Below are 19,376 nucleotides of genomic sequence, written 5' to 3' on the forward strand. Positions count from 1 at the left end.
TAATAATACGCCTTTATTTTTGTTCATTTTGTAGTTTCGCCCAATGTAATAGAATAAACAACAGATATACTAAGAACTTTAACGAACTAATCGTACACCTTAATATTTGCTTAAGTGAAAAGTAGGGCAGAGTAGATTTTATTTATTTTTTTAAATTTTGAATTCTTGAACAACAGACAATGTATTAGTTTTAACCAATAAATTGTAAAGTAAATTCGTGGTATTCAAAATAGAGATTTAATTATTTACAGTGATATATAACTTATGCATTAATAATTTGGTGACGAGTCAGTCATTATTACTATAATTATTCGGTGTTTTTTTTTCAAATGACTAAAAGTTTATTTATTTTCGAACATTTTCTTTTGTTTAGTGGTTTAATGATTTATCTGTGACTATTTCTTATTTTTATTTATTACATCAGTTAATTATGTAGTTGGGTGCTTATCATTTCTTTATAAATAATCCATTAGAATTTAGTGAATACACCTTTTCTTAATGCTTGTCTCCATCATACCTGTATATCTAAATTTTCACAAGAGTGAATTGTAAATTATCACTTAAATTACTGAAAAATCAAACGAGTAGTTGTTTTTCATTCTACCAATCAGCAGCTCACGTCCTTTGCATTTCAAGGGGCAACTAACTAATTTGGACGTCCCACTTTCGTGGGATATGTTATCAATAACGGTTAATGAGACAGTGTTCTTAATGTACAGGGTTGCTCCTCCTCCCTGATGCTTCTGAACTCTGTTGGCTCTTACGAATGTGCAACTTCCAAAATCAATTTTAGTACCGTCTATAAACTACGTCAACCAAGTGGCTTTGACTGCGATTACATCCGTCTTAATAGAGTCTATCTGTACATCTAGCTCCGATCGCTTATTGGACGAGCTCCAGGTATTGGTGTAACAGATCCGAAGCTCATTTAAATGGCTTCATGCTGCACCCAGAGTTGCTTTGGCATCATTCTCTTTCGAAGCCTCATCACCCGAAAATTTACAACTTTTATGGTCTCACCAGCATCTAACCTCAGTTTTAGTTCATTTTCAGATTCTTACCATTTTATGCGATCCGAGAGCGGCAAGTCTTTACGGATAAAAACTTCTGAACTTTTTAGTTTATGTCTATTCTGTAGTATTGAGTCCCTTACGTTAGGACACTTGCATACTACTTTTAGCATCCTGGTCTGATTCTGTTTCAAGTCTTTTTGGCTACCTCGTCTATAAACCTTTAGCAGGATGACCCAGGAGATATCCTGAAGCATTAGCTGGTTTAGTAGCTCCTTTATAAACTCAATGTCATGCTGAGTTCTAGGTTCTGAGCTTTCGCTCTCCTTGACTTTATGAAAGACAACTGTTCTGTCACTGCGATCAGTCTTCAAAGTCTCAGTTATTTTTGGGGGGACCGGCTTATCTCACAACATTAGGTCGCTTCTTATTTTGTTTTGTACACATTGATCAATTTTCATTGGAGTAACAATCACAGTCGCGCCGCGCACACTGTGAGATTCTGGATGATTGTCGATAACTTGTGTTATTAGGTTGTTGTATTTTCTGCTAGAAACAGACCTTACCTTGAGACTGGGTTTTTTAGACAATTCCTGCTCGCTGTCGTTTGGAAAGCCGCTGGCAGAAAAAAGTTCCTTATTTGAGCCGTCCTTCTTACTTTGGCCCATGTAATTCCGTCGAATCTGTGCTTATTTGACGCAACTCTACATCAATTTGTGTATCGACCGAAAGAGTATTGGTGTGTCTCGATTATGTTTGTTAATATGCCTTTCAGTAGCATTCACCATTGCGATGGCTTCGGATAACAAGCTATTTGCGTTCAGGCAGCAGTTCTGAGACAACCACACACAACTATTTTTGCTTAACCGTTTGAAAGCCGCAGAGGTTAGATTTGTGCAAACTTCGTGATACCATCATTTTCAGACATTGCATACATGCCACTTCCCACAACGTGTCGAGAGCCTGAGCGTTGACAATTTCTTGTTTTGTACTGTTCAGTCATTATTCAGAGGTTTTCAAAAGGAACTGGACACAAACAATACACAGAGATATAAGAAACTAATGACCAGAGAAAGTGAAAAAACTATAAATTGTTAGAACCAAAAACGCAAACCAATACAACCAATGTACTCAAAAGTACCGACAAAAAATTACTTTCGAGAAAAACGATATTCTTGATGAATACTTCAAATGTAATAAATTCAATAAAAGTGAAAACAACAGTTTTGATGCGTAGTTTACGATCAAAACAAAATACCACTGTCCTTTTTAAATAGCGCGCTAGAGAAACATTTAAGCTATTATTTTATCCAGTTAACTAACTGATAAATGATAAAAAGTTTTAACTCTTAATTGATTATTAACAAATTATCTTTGAACTTATTATCTGATAAGGTAAAGTGATGGTAATAATCAAGTACATTTTAGCCGCCATTTGCCATATGTTTTAAGATATTTGGATACCATTATTACACACTTGCTTTTCCGGAGATAAGTTATTTGATTTGTGAACTACGCTTTGCGTTGCAACGCTACATGACATAATACACTCGTCAATTCATCGTGTCATGTGTAAATATGGGATGCATTAATATTTATTTCTTGTCAGTTTACAATTCACTTATAATTTTCACCCTGTCTGAAATACTGATAATACATACTCTTGTAGACTTTTTATTTATGATAACTCAATCATAAAAATTGACATCTGATTTGTATTGTATACTCCTATGTTAACTTTGGCATTATTCTTTTTTTACACCAGAATCCGGGTGCTAGTTTCAGGAGTCTTATGAAAAACTGTTTATTAGTTAAAGCCAATCAATATTTCTTGAAAGTCATAATGACAGTGACATGCAAAAAAATAACACTTTGCACTCATTTCCTTTCAAACTTAAATGTCACCAAACCAGTGTCACTAAAAAAAATTCTAAATTATTTCAATCGTCTGGAAGACTTGTTGTAGTTATCTGTATATAAACTAATACTATGAGTAAGCATATGTCTAATTTAATAAACAGTTCTAGCTAAACTGTCAAGCTAATATTGAGAACGTTGTGCATTATACTCGTTTTCACTCATAGTCATAATTCTGTCCATCGATGAGAAAATGTAAATGAATCATTTTTTTTTACTAAAATATATTATTTTTTCTCAGCAACAAATAGTTGTTATGATTAAAAGCGAGAAAACTAAGCATATATTAACACCATTGGAACTGTTAAACATTTTGTTCTAATTTTAAAATCAAATATCATTTGACTAAACATAGCCAGCTTATATTTCATTTCTGTTATAGTGATTTGTTTCCTTAGTGGGTTCAGCTTTTATACTTTAATGACGATAAAGAAGTTCCAGGTAAAAATAATCAAAACCACAAGGAAATTCGTTTTATAAGCATTTAGGTTGTGAATTTTCAACAACAAAAAAATGCATAGATAAGAAGTTTTTAAACATCTCTTAGCTGTTATTCTTATTTATTTTCCAATATCTATGACCAATTTTTCTCTCACATCTCTCTCATCGATTAAACAATTTAATATATCAATTCTCTTGTAATCATAACTAACTTCATAAAATAAAGGAAAGTAAAAGTATATGAACAAAGAGGATCCACTTATTAAGTTTGTCGATAATCAGATTCATAACACATTATGTGCATTCTATGAAATCGTGCAAGTACATGAGTTTATGGAACATAATTAGTTAATCGAAATAAATCTTAAACATGAAGCTTTATGCTAATGAATGAAGGTTTGAAGAAAATATGGTCTAGAAGTTAGAACATAATGCCAAACTCGTTGAATTTCTATCTATAACTTATCGTATATTTTGATGTTTGCATAAGATTTATCCATAAAAGTGGTTTGTCTAGTTTCATCCAGGTTGACTTTAGACTTCAGTTTAATATGACATCTAAATAAACTTAATTTGTGTATATGGTCTTTAGAATCCTTTAATCTCTCTTAAAGTGCTTATGGTGCTCTCAGTTTAAACTGGATAAGCTTAAGGTGGAAAATATTAATGTCTTAATCTCAGTATAGTGATGAAATTTCACCTCCTTTTTCAAAGTTGTGAAATATTATACTCTTTCTCATCGATTTAAATTTTAAAACTCAGATGAGAAAGTTGTACAATCTTCTGTTATATTCTGCAGTCCTTCACTTGGGGTCAATCTGTGAAACAAATAGAAAAATATCAAAGTGAATACGTTCTGCTTCAGAAATAACATTTTCATTGTTATTAGATATCTAATTACTTGGCTTTAATAATACAGTATTTTTAAAAAGCATCTAAGAAAAGTTAGATCGTGTTCAGTGTAATGACTCTACCAAAATCAGTGTTAGAGAAGACATTATTGTAACTGTTGGATGTTTGTTTTAACTAATATATGAAAGTTACAGCAAGCTACTATGTGAAATGCACTTGTTCACTGTAGTGAATCAGCTTACGAAGGAAACACTTTCAAACCGATGTATCATAAGTTCTATCTATAACACTGCCGGTGCTTTTAATCAATACATTCGCAAGTAGTACCAGTGAAAAATTAGTTCTTTTTTAATCGTATCAATATTTTTCCACTTCTTATTTATCTCTCCAAGACCTCCTGATTATACTAGGATACTTCTGCCCATGCTTTGTTTTATTACATTGATTCCTGATGATTGTAATCAGTAGACAATCGAGGTTAATGAGCGAAATTTTGTTCAATCATTCATTTTAAACAAATCGTTAATCTTGTCAAATGAATGTAATTATTAAATCGTTCTTAAATTGCCGAAATAATTCACATTCCGACAATCACTTTTTATGTACATATTTACTTTTTATTAATAATATTTTTGTTAATGTTAGCATGTGTACACATAAGAAGAATGATAATATAACAACAGTATCCATTGGTGACTGAATTTACTGTATGTTGCACATGTTAAAAACAACTAATCATTTGTCATTTTATATCAATAAGATATCATAAAACTATCAATGTTACCTACAAAATGTATCACGTGACTTCCTGTAAATATGAAAAGGAAATAATAAAAACCGTTTTTGATGGAGCTTTGTTCTCTGAGCTGGATGGTTTGGTCGTAGAGCTTTCATCGTTCTTCTGAACGACATCATCAGCACAAACTTCACCTCTATCTGAAGTTTGTGCTGATGATGTCGTTCAGAAGAACGATGAAAGCTCTACGACCAAACCATCCAGCTCAGAGAACAAAACTCCATCAAAATCATTCACCTGAGCTACAAATCTTCTCCACCATCTCAATCAAAAACTGTATTACATTTTTCTTACAACTTTATGATTTTACATATTATCATGATGATGAATTTAAAATGGAACTAATGTTAGTGACTATAGATTTAATGTGTTATTTACTGTCCTTTATCGATATTACCCTCATTATATGGTGAAACTGATGTTACTATGTATATATATTAAAGCTTTCAGTCAACAATAGATAAATAGTCCTGTACATACAAGTTTTATTAAAATATCACATATTTAGAAAAAAAAGGTGTTTTAATTCTGGCAAAATCAACATGTGTAATGTCATCCATACATTCTCACATAACTTTTATTATCAAATGGTCAAAATATTTTAAATGATTTATTGAAAAAGTATAAGTGTTGTTATTGACTTCCTCATCAATAGGTATTTAATAGAATATTTTAATAGTTTGTATATCATCCATTAGGTAATCCGTAGTTTAAATTGTACTGAATCTATACCTAATTCACAGTTTAATAAACATGTTCACATTATAGAAGGGATAAGATTTTTTTAATAATTAGTGAAGAGTATGTGATTAAATGTTTACCATATTAGAACTTAACTGCTAACTAAGTAACTAAGAAGAAAATTCAGTTTATTTAAATATTTTAGCATTATATTAGTTTTAGAGTAGCTAAGATTCAGCTTAACTGAGAAAATCCTAAACTGTCAATCGGGTGTGATTATAGTTTATTTGATGTACAGGATACCAGCTCATTCATTTGGCAAATTTATTCTTGAACATCAACAACTGAGAAGTTACGGACGATTCAACTAACCTCATAAGTAACATTTCGATTACTATTCAGTAATAATTATTTACAATCGATTTAGGCAAAGCATTTCCATAAATTCCATAGTTTAAATCGTGAACTGATCTTATCTAACATATCATTAAAATTCGGGAAGAACTGGACGGTTGTTTCGTCCTAGTACGAAGCTCATCAATGGTGGGCATCTACAACCTTCCCATGACTAATCGAACCCAAAACCTTCAGTCTCACGCGCTAACTCTTAAACCCTAGACCACTCATTTGAGATTCAGTGGTGTACATGTCTAACTCCATTTGACGAAACTGTGAGGCCATCTTCCATTCCTTGAGGTGGATAGCTGTCTCACACCCAACATGGTTGAACTTTGTAATCATGGTAATAAACTCATTTGTCCGATGGATCTACAGTAACCTACTAGTCAAAATAGCCAACCATCTCTGTCCAGTCATTGTTCTGTGAACGAAATAAATGAGTTTAATCAGTACAAAAACATTGCATGCTAATGATGTATTTACGATTAATAGAGAACTTAAAATGTAATTTAATAAACTGTCTTAGCGAATCTATCATAATTATTCAATTTAAACTAAGCTTATGTGGATATGTCTTTGATTAGCTGAGTACCAGTGGTAGATCTTTACATCATTTTCATCAGACTATGGTATTTTGAAACTGATGAAGGTGAAAAGTATCTAAAAACAGTGTAATTTATCTTTATATTCAAAACATGCTATTGATAAGAGATTACAAGTGTAAACTTTATAATTATATAGTTTCTGTTGTAAGCCCAATTTAAATGTATAATTTTGAATGAAAACTTAAGAAAAGACCTTGAAATTCAACATTACTACTTAGGCTGTTCATTTAGTATCCTATACTGATGTTGATATATTGATCTCTGTTTTTCACTAATTCACTAGCTGACAGTAAAAACTAGCTTCCTAGCAAATCGAATATTAAAAATTCTGTCTCTTCAAAAACTATTTTATTCAAGTGACAACCAACTCACTAAAGTGACTTACATTGAGAAATAATTTCTAGCAATCTAGTAAGAAGTCACGACTGGAGGAATTTACTCTGTTGGTGGTTGGCGGTAAATATTATTAGTACCAACCGACGATGATCATATGGTTACCTCAGTTAACAAGCTGGGAATATAAACTATTATGTCCCAAGTCAGTTTTATGAAAATTACGTGTTTGCTACGCGTCCTACAGGTCATAAGTCTGATCCTCACAGTCATGAGTGGGGACAACTATATAGTCACATACTACGGTATTTCACAGTTTTCAATGTTCGTCTAACTAAAGTTGGTCTGTTATATAAAAAGAATAGTCTCTTAATATTTTCGAAGTTGAATTCAAGAGTTGATCTAAGCTGGACCACCAATGAAAACCTGGAAGCACTGGATGGCCGTTTCGTCTTAACATGGAACTCCTCAGCGGCCCGCGTTCATGATCCACGTGGAACTCGAACTCAGAACTTTCGGTTTTGCGCGTGAATGCTCAACCTCAAGTCTACTGAGTCGGGATCCAACGGTGTGATCCTGCATCAATCTTTTGATAACTGATACAACATATTATGATATATGTAACATATAATCAGTTCTTAGTCCACCACATTTAGAATTATAAAATTTACCTTTTAAATATCTTATACTTTTTAATTATGTGAAGTATTATGTTACATTATAAAGTATATACGTCATTAAATTTCAATAACTTTGTTCTTTTTGTCCTTTTAATTCAAATGATTCATAAGTCATAATCACAAGGATAATCTATGTTAATCTATGTTAATCTATGTATTCAATGCATATTCAGTTTTTGTTTCATTTTTCCCATTAGGGCAGACAAACAATAGGTCATATGTTAAAATGACATTGATTAATAAGAAAATATTGATGACAATGATTCATATCTACATATCTTCACCTTTCCTTAACTCTTCATTGATTTACTTATCCATACAAATAAAGAACAATAAATACTTCAATAGTATTTGTAAACATCTTGATACTTGATTAAAATCATAAAATCTGGAAGCATTGAACGACCGTTTTGCTGTAGTATGGAACTCATCAGCAGTTCGTATTCACGATCCCGTTTAAACTTAAAATTTCCCTGATAAATTATAATGTACAATGCAATCAATTTTTCATTAGGGAATTATATAATAATCACCCTATATGACGTCTATGTTATTTATTTTATTTAATCAAATTGTAAAATGTCAGAAATTTTCTTTAAACATTTCAAACTAAATTCGAACAGTTGTTCAACTTAATTTATACTAATAAATATCCGTAAATAGCTTAGTCAAAAAACAACCGCTGATACCAATTAAAACATGTCAAAATAAATACGGAAATAATTCTATTGAATTATTCAGTTTTAAGCAATTTTGTATAATAACAAAAAAAAGAGAGGATATTCTCCTATCAGTATTTTATTACACTGCTTGACAGCGATAATCATATATATATATATATATATATATATACCATTTGCATGGTATCTATATATGACAAGTTTATGTTTGACATAGAGAGCACATGCTTGTGTTGTCTGGTTTCTTTTTTTGGTTATATTTTAAGTTATTTCTGATTTCCATTATAGTTGAGTCAAAATATTTTTTAGGGCTTTTGGAGTTCTAATTAGAAGAATTACTCTAGTTGGAGGAACAAACTTTTGTTATAGTACGCTTGATACAAATTTTTTTTAAAGAAAAATATTCATGTTACTGATATTTAAATAATTTTATGTCAAACTTAATAACTAATTCACATTTCCAAGTCCTGTCTAGCAGATGGTCATTCCTAATGGGAATATTTGAAATGATTTCTGTATTTTTATGTTCATAATGAGGTTAAAATTAAGCAAACTTTCTTCTTGAAGAGTAAACATGATTTGATATATTAAACGCATAAAAAATAACACACTTTTCAAGCGATATCTTTAGAAAACATTTAGTGGAATCAACACATGTTACTCCATGTTTACTATTCATCTGTAAATGATGAGTTTACAGATAAATACAAATCATGTTATGGTATTGTAAAAACAAACTTCTCTCGTTCGCTCACAGGATATATATATATAAGCCAAAATCCGTTATCGATCAACATTATTGAATATTTCTTTGTTGAAGGTCATTTAAGTATCTGATCCATATATTGTATCAAATTCGTATTATATAATTATTATACTTGGTAAAATCCATTTGCGATTATGTTTAAATGAGTTCAGCTACAATAGAAGGGCTTATTTAATGTTTTTAGTACCTTCATAAGTAAATAAATAAATAAATTCAGTAAGGAATCCCGTTAAGCCGATGGAAATATACTGTCACAAGTTATTATGTTGCTTTGTCATTGTGTTTGGCTTTGTTATCTATCTGACCAGTGTTTGTTAGCCTTAATATTTCTCTAGTAACGTGGTCATTATTCAGCTAGTATAGATTACCAATTTCAAATCTTTAGACCATCATATATAGACCCAGTTTAGTCTTCGGAGCAGTCGGTTTTAAGCAAATGACGAAGATTTATATTGGGTGAGTATGCAATCGATTTTTTTGTTAAACAGACTTGTACAAAATAAATAATTATCCTGATAAGAATATTTGACACCCTGGTAATACGTAGACTGATTTTTACTAACAATTAAAACTATATAGTTGATTATCCACTTCCCTTTTGCATCTGAGTTACCACTATTGACATACTGGTTACCTTTTTTTAATAGTTGAGATCATGAGTCAATTGAAGTTAGACCATCATCGAAAACCTGAAAGCACTGGGTGGCCGTGTCATCCTGTTGTGTAACTCCTCAACAGTGAGCATCCACGATCACGCCTCACGAGATTCGAATCCAGGACCTATCGGTCTCTTGTGTGAACGCCTAACCTCTAAACTATTGAGCCGGTATCCAATTATATTAATGTCTAACTTCAACTAATCCGTGAAATTGAGTGACACATCCACTTTTGTCATCAGTGAGATACTATCTACTACCTGATTGAACTCCATTGGTCACCCCTTATACTGAGTACTGACAGAGTTTTATCGAATAGAGCTATAAATTTATCTCCGAAATGAAATTCTTATCCTGAATAATGAAATATAGCTAATTGTATAAGTCTCACTCACATAACAGATGAATTGAATCATAACTCTGGTTAATTGTAAATTGTAACTCAGTCAGTAGTGAGTAATTTTCATTCAAATTCACTCATTATACTATCATATTTATATTATCAACATGTAACTTATCATCTAGGTCGATTTCCACTGGTTAGACAATTAATGTGTATAGTGTATACATGCAAGTTTATTATTGTACACTTTATAAGAAACTATTACTTTTTTCATTTTGATTAAATTTCCATGCCAATTTAACTTAATGAAACTAAATAGAAACAGCTGTTTAGTTATCATTTAATTTAGACTTGATGAATAAGTCAATGAAACCTGTTCATTTAAATAAGAAAAGTAATATACATTTAATTGAATTAGATCCTATGTCTTATTTACAGGAACTGTTTTTTTCTTTATTGAAGTTGCAATATCTCTGTTTAGTACTAATTTTAATTATATTCAATACGTTTACTGCAATTAAATAAATATTAGAGGAGAAAAAATAAATTAGATAAATTGAAATCTAATTAACTTATTTATAAACGAAATAAATAAATAATTAATATTATTAATAGTAGGAGTTTGTATTATGAATCATATCGGTCGATTATATAAGAGATTATTAGTAAACAGTATTGAACATTATTTCGTTGATTAAACCCCAAAACTACGACGATACGTGAGTAATATGAATTGAACTACAAGCTAAAACCCATATACTCTAATATCCACTTGTTTCGGTACTAGTAAGGTAAATTATGATCTTCGGAAGGAAATGAGATATATGCAAACTAATACCAAGTTCAATGAACGTTTCAGACAACAACATTGATGGAGTTTCACACTGAGTAATTAATATTTAAAATTTTTCCTTTATTCAAGTCAAATTACATTTGTATATATGTGAAATTTGATAAGTCTAAATTATTATATCATATCGCGGACATAAAGCTATACTGGTTATTACATATCATAATAAATGCAAATCCTAACTGGTGACAAGCTATACACATTTACACTCATATCTGATAAATTAACCTTATCACTGTGATGGTCGTATAAGCTAGTGTTAGTTTCAATAGTAAACTACATATTTCAGTATATTTTTTTGTTATTCAGTATTTGTGACCCATCTGTTGTAAAATCCCTAATCATGCCATTCCTTAATAAGGATGATTTATCCGTCCTTGATTATTTGGATAAAGTTTTATTGAAAACAATACATTATATGTCTCAATCATAGTGGGAATGCAGAAAATAAACTAATTTACATTATGACCATTATGAATCACCAATTGAATCTGAATAGCAAAATAATTTAACAGATATTAAGAATACTAGTCGATTTATCTATTTCAATCAGTTAACATATCATTTTCGATTGAAACCATTATCCGTTCAAATATTAAGTTTAACATAGACAAAAATTAAGATTTCAATATCAACAACAACAACAAAAACAACCTACCAACCTTTTTTTTTTAGAAAAAAAACAAAACAGTCTTTGTTCAGTATAAATAATTGATGTACATCAATATAAAGCTACCGACATCTTTGGAAGTTTCATAATATTTTTATTTAAAATGTTATAATAAACAATTTTTCTACAAAATCATAACAGTAATATTATTCTTATCAAAATGATTATATCATGGAATAAAGAACAAGGAAATATTGAAATTGTATATTACGAAGATAGTTCGTGATAAACACATAGATAAATAAATATTCTCTATGCCTGGTGTAAGCGAACAGCATAAATCAAAATACAAAAAAAAATGATTAACCATTTCAGGTTGTTTAAAAATAAGTAATAAGGTCAAAGAATTTTAATCGCTATTTGTGTATACATCCTTGTTTTCATATATATAGACATTTATTGCATATTTATACAATGAAACTAATCAAATAACTAATTAATGTACACATCAGACTAAGTAGAATTCGGTCTGTCTTTATATTTACTTATCTTTATCTCATTTAACTTTTTTTGTCATTTATGGTAAGATAATTTGCTTCTTCATTAATTAATGCTTTCTTTCTATAGATTATGACTATATATAATCAGTATAACGGAATTACTTAACCAAAATGGATAATAAAACTCTTAAATCGATTAAGAATAAAAATTAGAAGTGAAATGAAATAGAAATAAACCTATGGGGAATATTTAAATAATAAATACTGTATTATTTGTATCATATTTTTGGGAAATTTATTCAATTCATTAATCTATATAAATAATTTAGATATTCATTGAAGTTATGAAACTACAATTAGATAAATTTCATTATTTGAATATCACTGAAACGTATAACAATAATCCTGAATAATTTTAACGACTTCAATTTGTAATTTTCCAAATAATGGTTACTAGCGTAAGACTAGACAAAGTTTCTTTAGTCTGTTTAACTAATTAGCTGAATGAGTTCTTTAATCGTTTAACCTATTTTTATTGTTTTTATTACCTGGATTAGTTAAAAATTTCAGAAATACAAATATTTTTCTTAAAACATTCATATGTCTATCATTTGGGTGGAAGTAAATAACAGAAATACATATCTTCTTCTCAACTATGGATTTTAGGCTACCGTGAATGAATCAATATTTCAGCTAAAGTCTGAAAATCCACTATTTATATATGATAAAAGATCACTAAAACTTAATTTTATTCTCTAGTTATGAAACATCATACAATTGTCTCTCTCAAAATTTTTGTGGTTACTTTTCATTTAAAGTCAATTTTACACTGATTGATCATTTTAAAGATAAAAATATCATATTTGTCTGGTTCTTCAGTGCTGATCGGATTCTATCAATCAGATTTCAATGTCAGTCAGACAGTCAGTCAGTAAGCTACAACGTTGGACCAAGCACATATATACATCGGTTCAAGTTGCCATACCTCATAAGCACAGCAAGATGAACACTGGATTCATAGACATAGTTACTTCAATGGGGTTAATATATATAAGAAAGATTGGATTTAAGAGTATAGTACAGGAAGAAAGAATTAGTTCGTAGAAAGAAAGGTATGAAGAGATTCTAAACCCTTAGTTTAAGGGAAGACAGGGAATGTATACACCTACGCCATTGTGATCGATTCTGAGCCATGTCACCAAGAGTCTCCAACCATCGATTACGAAAGTCACGCGGACCCCAACCAAGTAGTCTGCATCTACCAACATGGCTCAGACTAGAGGTTAGTGTCTTCAAGCACTGATGCCACGTTTTGGTTTGGCCGCCTCTAACTTTCTTCCAACCATCTCCAACACCGGTTAGCATTGCACGACGTGGTAATCGGTATTCAGGCATACGTAACACGTGGCCCAACCATCTCAGTCGATGAAGATTAACAACCTCATCAACTGATTTACCATCATTTCCTAATACCCTGCGTCTAACCTCACTATTACTTACCCGGTGATCCCAACAGACGCCAGCAATATTTATAAGGCATCTGTGACCAAATACTAATGGTTTACGGATATCTTCTACTCTTAATGGCCATGTTTCTCAGCCGTAAAGTAAAACAGAACGGACTGCCGCACAGTATACTCGTCCTTTTATTGATAGACGGATATCTCGCCTTCGCCATAGGTGACGCAAGTTGGCAAAAGCCAATCGAGCTTTTCGAATCCATGCTGAGATTTCGTCAGATACCAACCCATCAGGGTTGATCAGACTTCCAAGATAAGTGAAGTTGCCAACGCGTTCGACTACTTCACTCCCTATCCTTAGTTCAGGTGTTGACGCAGACCAGTCCTGAAACAACAACTTGCATTTAGAGAGAGAGAAGCGCATTCCAAACATTCTGGCATTGTTGCTTAGTGCTACCAAAAGACTCTGCATTTTGTCAGCGTCTTCACCAAACAGGACTATGTCATCAGCGTATTCTAAGTCGATACGTGGACCTCCTGGATGGAGATCAATACCCGAGAGTTCAGTCGACGGGAATGTTATTTACATCAACAGGTCTATGATGAGGTTAAACAGAAATGGAGAAAGTGGACAGCCTTGACGGACACCACTTGAGGTTGCAAAAGTAGATGACAGTTCGCCATGAGTTCTGACTCGACTAGTAGTGTTCGAGTAAAGAGCCTTCACAAGGTTTATGTACTTCTGAGGTACGCCTTTGAATGACAGACACTACCACAGAATCTCGCGGTCTACGGAGTCAAATGCTGCTTTTAAGTCAAGAAAGACCACCATTGTCGGACGTCGATAAGTATGCCTGTGTCCTAGAACCTGACGAATGGTGAATATGTGGTCGATGCAGCCACGACCAGGTCTGAAGCTAGCTTGGTTCTCTCGTGTTTGCAGTTCACGAGTCTTAGTTAATAGTCTGATAATTATCGAGGCTAGTATTTTAGATATTATATTAGTTAAACTAGTCCGTCTATGATTGTCACAGGATGTTTTTGATCCTCTCTTATATATTGAGACGATAAGTGATTGTGACCAGTTAGATGGAACAACGTTCAACTCCCAGATTTTAGCTAAAATATTAGTCAACCTAATGGCTGAAATTGGTCCACCATCCTTAAAGATCTCTGGAGCCAATCCATCTGGACCAGCTGCTCTTCCTCGTTTCAGAATAACTAAGCCTTTTGAACTTTAGCTAGAGTTAGGGGACCTACTTCGATGTTCCATTCACACTGTCTGAGAATGGTGGGTAGTTGTAGATTAGCTGAATGTCAGTTAAAATGTTCTCTGAAATGTTCCGCCCATCGTTCCAAACGTCTGGACTGGGAGCAGATGAGAGTGTCGTCTTTTTCCGAAATAGTCTGACTTATACTTGACTTAGTAATTCCGGTTTCTCTTATTAGTCTGTAAAGCTGTCTTGTGTTCCCTATAGCCGCCGTCTTTTCCATCTCTTTTGCTTTCGTTGCCCACCACTGCTCACGGTCGTTCCTTAGACTTTTTTTAACCTAGATCTGATTTGTTGTCGCTCTTCATCGTGTTCAGAACTTGATGGGCTGAGTATACGAGAATCCATCAGTGCAATAGTCCTTGAAGAAATCCATTGGTTCCTTGTAACTCTGTGGTTTAAGTCCCTAATAGATTTCATTGCTGTGTCCACAGCTGTTTGTATATTTTTCCAAGCAAAACCTGGGTCAGCCTCGTTTTCATAACTACCTAAGTGTGACCTCAGTTGTTCCTGGCACCTACTTTTGGTTTTCTCGTTACTCAACTCAGTTCTAATGGGTCTTCTTAATGTGGCTGTTTTGCGTCCAGTGAGGCGCGAGCAGATGCGTGCCCGTATTAAGGCATGGTCGGAGTCCAAGCAGGTACTCCAGAATGAGTGACAATCTTCTACCGACCCTCTCCAACGATGACTGATGGCAATATGGTCTATTTGAGTCCATCGTTGGTTTGGTGTAGGGGGTCGCCATGTTAGACGATGTCTTTCCTTATGCTTAAAATTTGTGTTTGCTAAAAATAAACGATTGTCTGAGCATAGTTGCAGCAGACGATCACCATTATCTGTTCGCTGTGCCGGTATACTAAAATACCCACCTAAATGCCTTTCTGTTTGGTTTAAACTACCTATCTGGGCATTAAAGTCACCTGCTACGAGTACTACGTCTGAACGTTTAGCTTTCTGAAGAAGTTCAGATAGCTTTCTGTAAAATTCATCCTTTACTTCATCTGAGCTGCAGTCGGTGGGAGCGTAGGCAGAAACGACAAAAAGGCAACGACGTGTGTCCCTATCCTTCGGAGTTCTTACGGAGCCGTTTAGCCGAACAGCACATAAATGACTGTTAACGGGGACTCACTCTAACAGTGCGTGTTCCGCCCTCATGAGTTTTAGTGACTTGGTATCTTGTACATTATGCTGAGATATTAAATAGTTCAAGGTAGTCTGCGTAAATAGCTCAGAAATAATGTCTCAAATCGGGAGACCAGACAACCAAGGTTCGGTTCTAAAAGTTTATAACATTAATCTCGATATCGTAAGGCAAGCTCTGCTACAAGTGATAACTAGGACGAAACCTAAGTTTAGGATTTTCTACCGACAACTCCCTAACATTAACGTCAACTTCATTACACTGAAAGGGTTATTTCGAAAGTAAAAACTATTTTTTATACACGTAGTACTGTAGTGAACGAAGACGTGGTGGGGACAACCAGTTTATTATTTAATACAAAAGTAATGTTTTCATAATATATGGAAACTATAACAATAAATACATTATTTGCACATCTTTCTTCAGTTGTCTTGTGCATCCTTCATGATTCTTTCAATTCCACTGTTATTAAAATTACTTTCTGTTTACATTCCTGTTCTTTTTAATGCGATCTTCTCAATCTTCTGCTGCTAGGCATTCCACTTCCAATTGGTGTTGTTATATTCTACTTATATATATCAATATAAGAAGCATATACCACAGTACTGTTAATCTAACTAGGCTACAAATGAGTTTCAAACGAACATGATCAGGCTGTTAGTTTAAGTTTTGATTCATTAGCTAAGTCTTTGCATAATTATTAAATACATAATAGTTTAGATTTTGTTACTAACTTATGATATAATTACCTGTTTGTTATTTTTCTCATAATTTCTCCAAAAAAGAAACTAAATTAATACAAAAATTCACCATGGAAATATTTTTATTGTTTCGCTTCATTTGTTTGTCACAGTATCATGACTATCTATTCTATTTAATATATAGAACTGTTTAGAACATTGTTAGTTATCAAAAATTCATTAATTCTTTCTTTTTTTATACATAAACAAACAAAAAGAATAAAATGTTGTTAGTTTTTTTGATTATTTACTGTAACTAAAATGTGTTGATCCATTTGTATTTCAATTTTCTTTTTCAATCTTTTTTTAAATAATAATTATTTAGTTTTATGAATGTGGCTGAATTAATTATGGAATATATTGTTCAAGAAAATCATCTATTCGGATCAAATCTCAATCATCACATTGATGTTAGTTCCATTGGTAGTGGTAGTAGAAGCAGTGTTACTGTACCATTGGCACAGTTTAAATCAGATCGTTTGAATATCAATAATTTGCATGGATTGGATGATGAAGTTATCTTTGGTAACTCATCTACTGACTTTGAATCAGATTTTAATGAAGATAATCAGAATATGGAAAATAACAATCTTGGTATTAATAAACATAATAGTAATAATAATTTTAATGATAATGATTATTCATTTATAAAACAACCAATTATCCATGTTAAACTAATTCATTTTATGCATCAATCAAATTCGTCTAAAGTCACTCTTAGTTCATTAAATAACTTTATTAATTTAAATCTACCACGTTTACTAATGCAATCAAATAATATGCATATTTTTGTTCAATTTGAGGTAAGTTAGTTTGATTATAATAAATTTTATTATTATTCACGTTGTTTCAATATGTAAAAGGTATTACTTTGTTCATTTTTGCTATAGAATGTTTCATCTTTGTAATCATGTCTTATTACTGGATGACTGAAATTCCTATGATATTTTGTAAAATATTAATAACTGGTTATTAAATAGGTTTCATCATTGAATGGCTAATGTAAGTGACAGTTTGGTTTAGTAAGATAAATCTTAACTTTTTAAAATTAAAATATCACTTCTAATGTACCTAAACGTTGATAATTTCTTTTTGGTTTTAAAGGAATCTCTGAAATTTTTTTATTGGTCGTACCTACTGTAACGTTCAGAAAGCTGATAAGAGCGACAGTAGTAGTTCCATTTTCATGTTTTCCAACTTATTAATCAGAAAAACGAATGTTACGATTCAATTTTTGGCATAAAAGTTTTATAATTCTTTTGGAAGTAGGATATTTATCGACTTTTTAAGTACGTAGAGTAAACTTATTCGGACTTTTTTTAATTAAAAGCCTGTATACATTCAGATACTATGTCATAAAGGCTTCACATTACAAAATACCAGGATGTTTGGATTAGGATTTCATTATCAATCTTTTATCACCGACATCACCGTCTAACCACTTAATCATCAGAGATAATCGTGCCACTTTATTAATTAAATGGCTAAATTGTGCAAACTGTTTCACTAGTTTTCTTTAATCAAATATCATTTTGCATGTCGTAGTGCGTATTACTGACTGTAGATGTGGGTTTTTTGGCAGTATTCGGATGTGCGAACTGTTTCAGATTATGAAAATTACCCTCTGTTATTGGCGAAAAGAATTCAGTAAATGTTAGATGAGGCCAATCAGACTGCTTTCAGTTTAAAGGTCTATTTACTTCATCTTATAATGTTTGAATGTTGTTTGTCGAATTGAAACATAGTGATAAACAAATGAAACTGTTTTCCGAACTCTAAAATATTCCAAATATCACGATTATCCATTCTGAGTATTAAAATCAGGCAGTTACGTTTCTGAGCTTATTCTAGTGAGATCGTTTGATCACCTAGGTTTGAACAACAATGTTGATTAAATCTATCAGGTTTTTTAGACGGAAGGATGTGTTTAATTTCAAAGTATACTTACGATATTTTAATGTTGTCTTGCTAAATTTCCCTAAGGTAGTTTTTAACCTTACATCTGACATTTTTTATTGAAATTTCTAAATGATCTCGTGGACTCTATCCACAGTTTAGGTTCATCTTGATAGTAATCGGGATGAAGTTCTAAAGGTGAAGTTCAAAGATGGTTTTTTCATAGACTTACATCAGCTGTATAAACCAAGGGAAACTACAAGGTATTGATGGTAATGTTTCAGACTAGCTTGAGACACATTAGGGTACAGGATTTAGGAATATATATATCACCGAACTCGGAGTACTCACACTTGTGACTATTGGAGACAGCCATTATCAACTTACGGCCTGCACAAATCTGTGTTAGCTCAAGCTTACAGGCCACATTAATAAAAAGAGTGGAAATTAACGAGATAAATACGCAAAAGAGTCTAAACAATGTGGCGACAATTACAGTAAGAACAATTAATTGTTCAGAATATGTTTCGAGGAGACTGAATGAAAATATACGTATGGAACAGCACTGAAACTCATGATCTATATGAGAATAAAGGGTTGATGCCGCTTTTCGACTTGGATGGCACGGGCTTTCTTTCAACTTCACCCTACTACGATCAACATTGCACGTTGAGGTAGGCTATGACTACTGATACACACGGTGGTTTTAATTAACTCAACTAATATTGTAGCGTAACCATTATCATCTT

At 32.2% G+C, this 19,376-nt stretch overlaps 1 protein-coding gene across 1 annotated transcript in view; it reads left to right on the forward strand.

Annotated features, from left to right (window-relative positions):
• MS3_00007287 (uncharacterized protein) overlaps positions 1-19,376 on the forward strand; it is a gene marked incomplete at its 3' end in the record, with an annotated part of 95,064 nt that overhangs the window by 21,455 nt on the left and 54,233 nt on the right. Inside the window, exon 4 of the mRNA XM_051215550.1 lies at positions 17,057-17,534. Within this exon, the coding sequence (XP_051073689.1) occupies positions 17,057-17,534 (478 nt within the window). The remainder of the gene's footprint in view (positions 1-17,056; positions 17,535-19,376) is intronic.

The sequence above is a fragment of the Schistosoma haematobium genome, chromosome 1 (genome assembly GCF_000699445.3).
Source record: "Schistosoma haematobium chromosome 1, whole genome shotgun sequence".
In the NCBI taxonomy this organism is placed as follows: domain Eukaryota; kingdom Metazoa; phylum Platyhelminthes; class Trematoda; order Strigeidida; family Schistosomatidae; genus Schistosoma; species Schistosoma haematobium.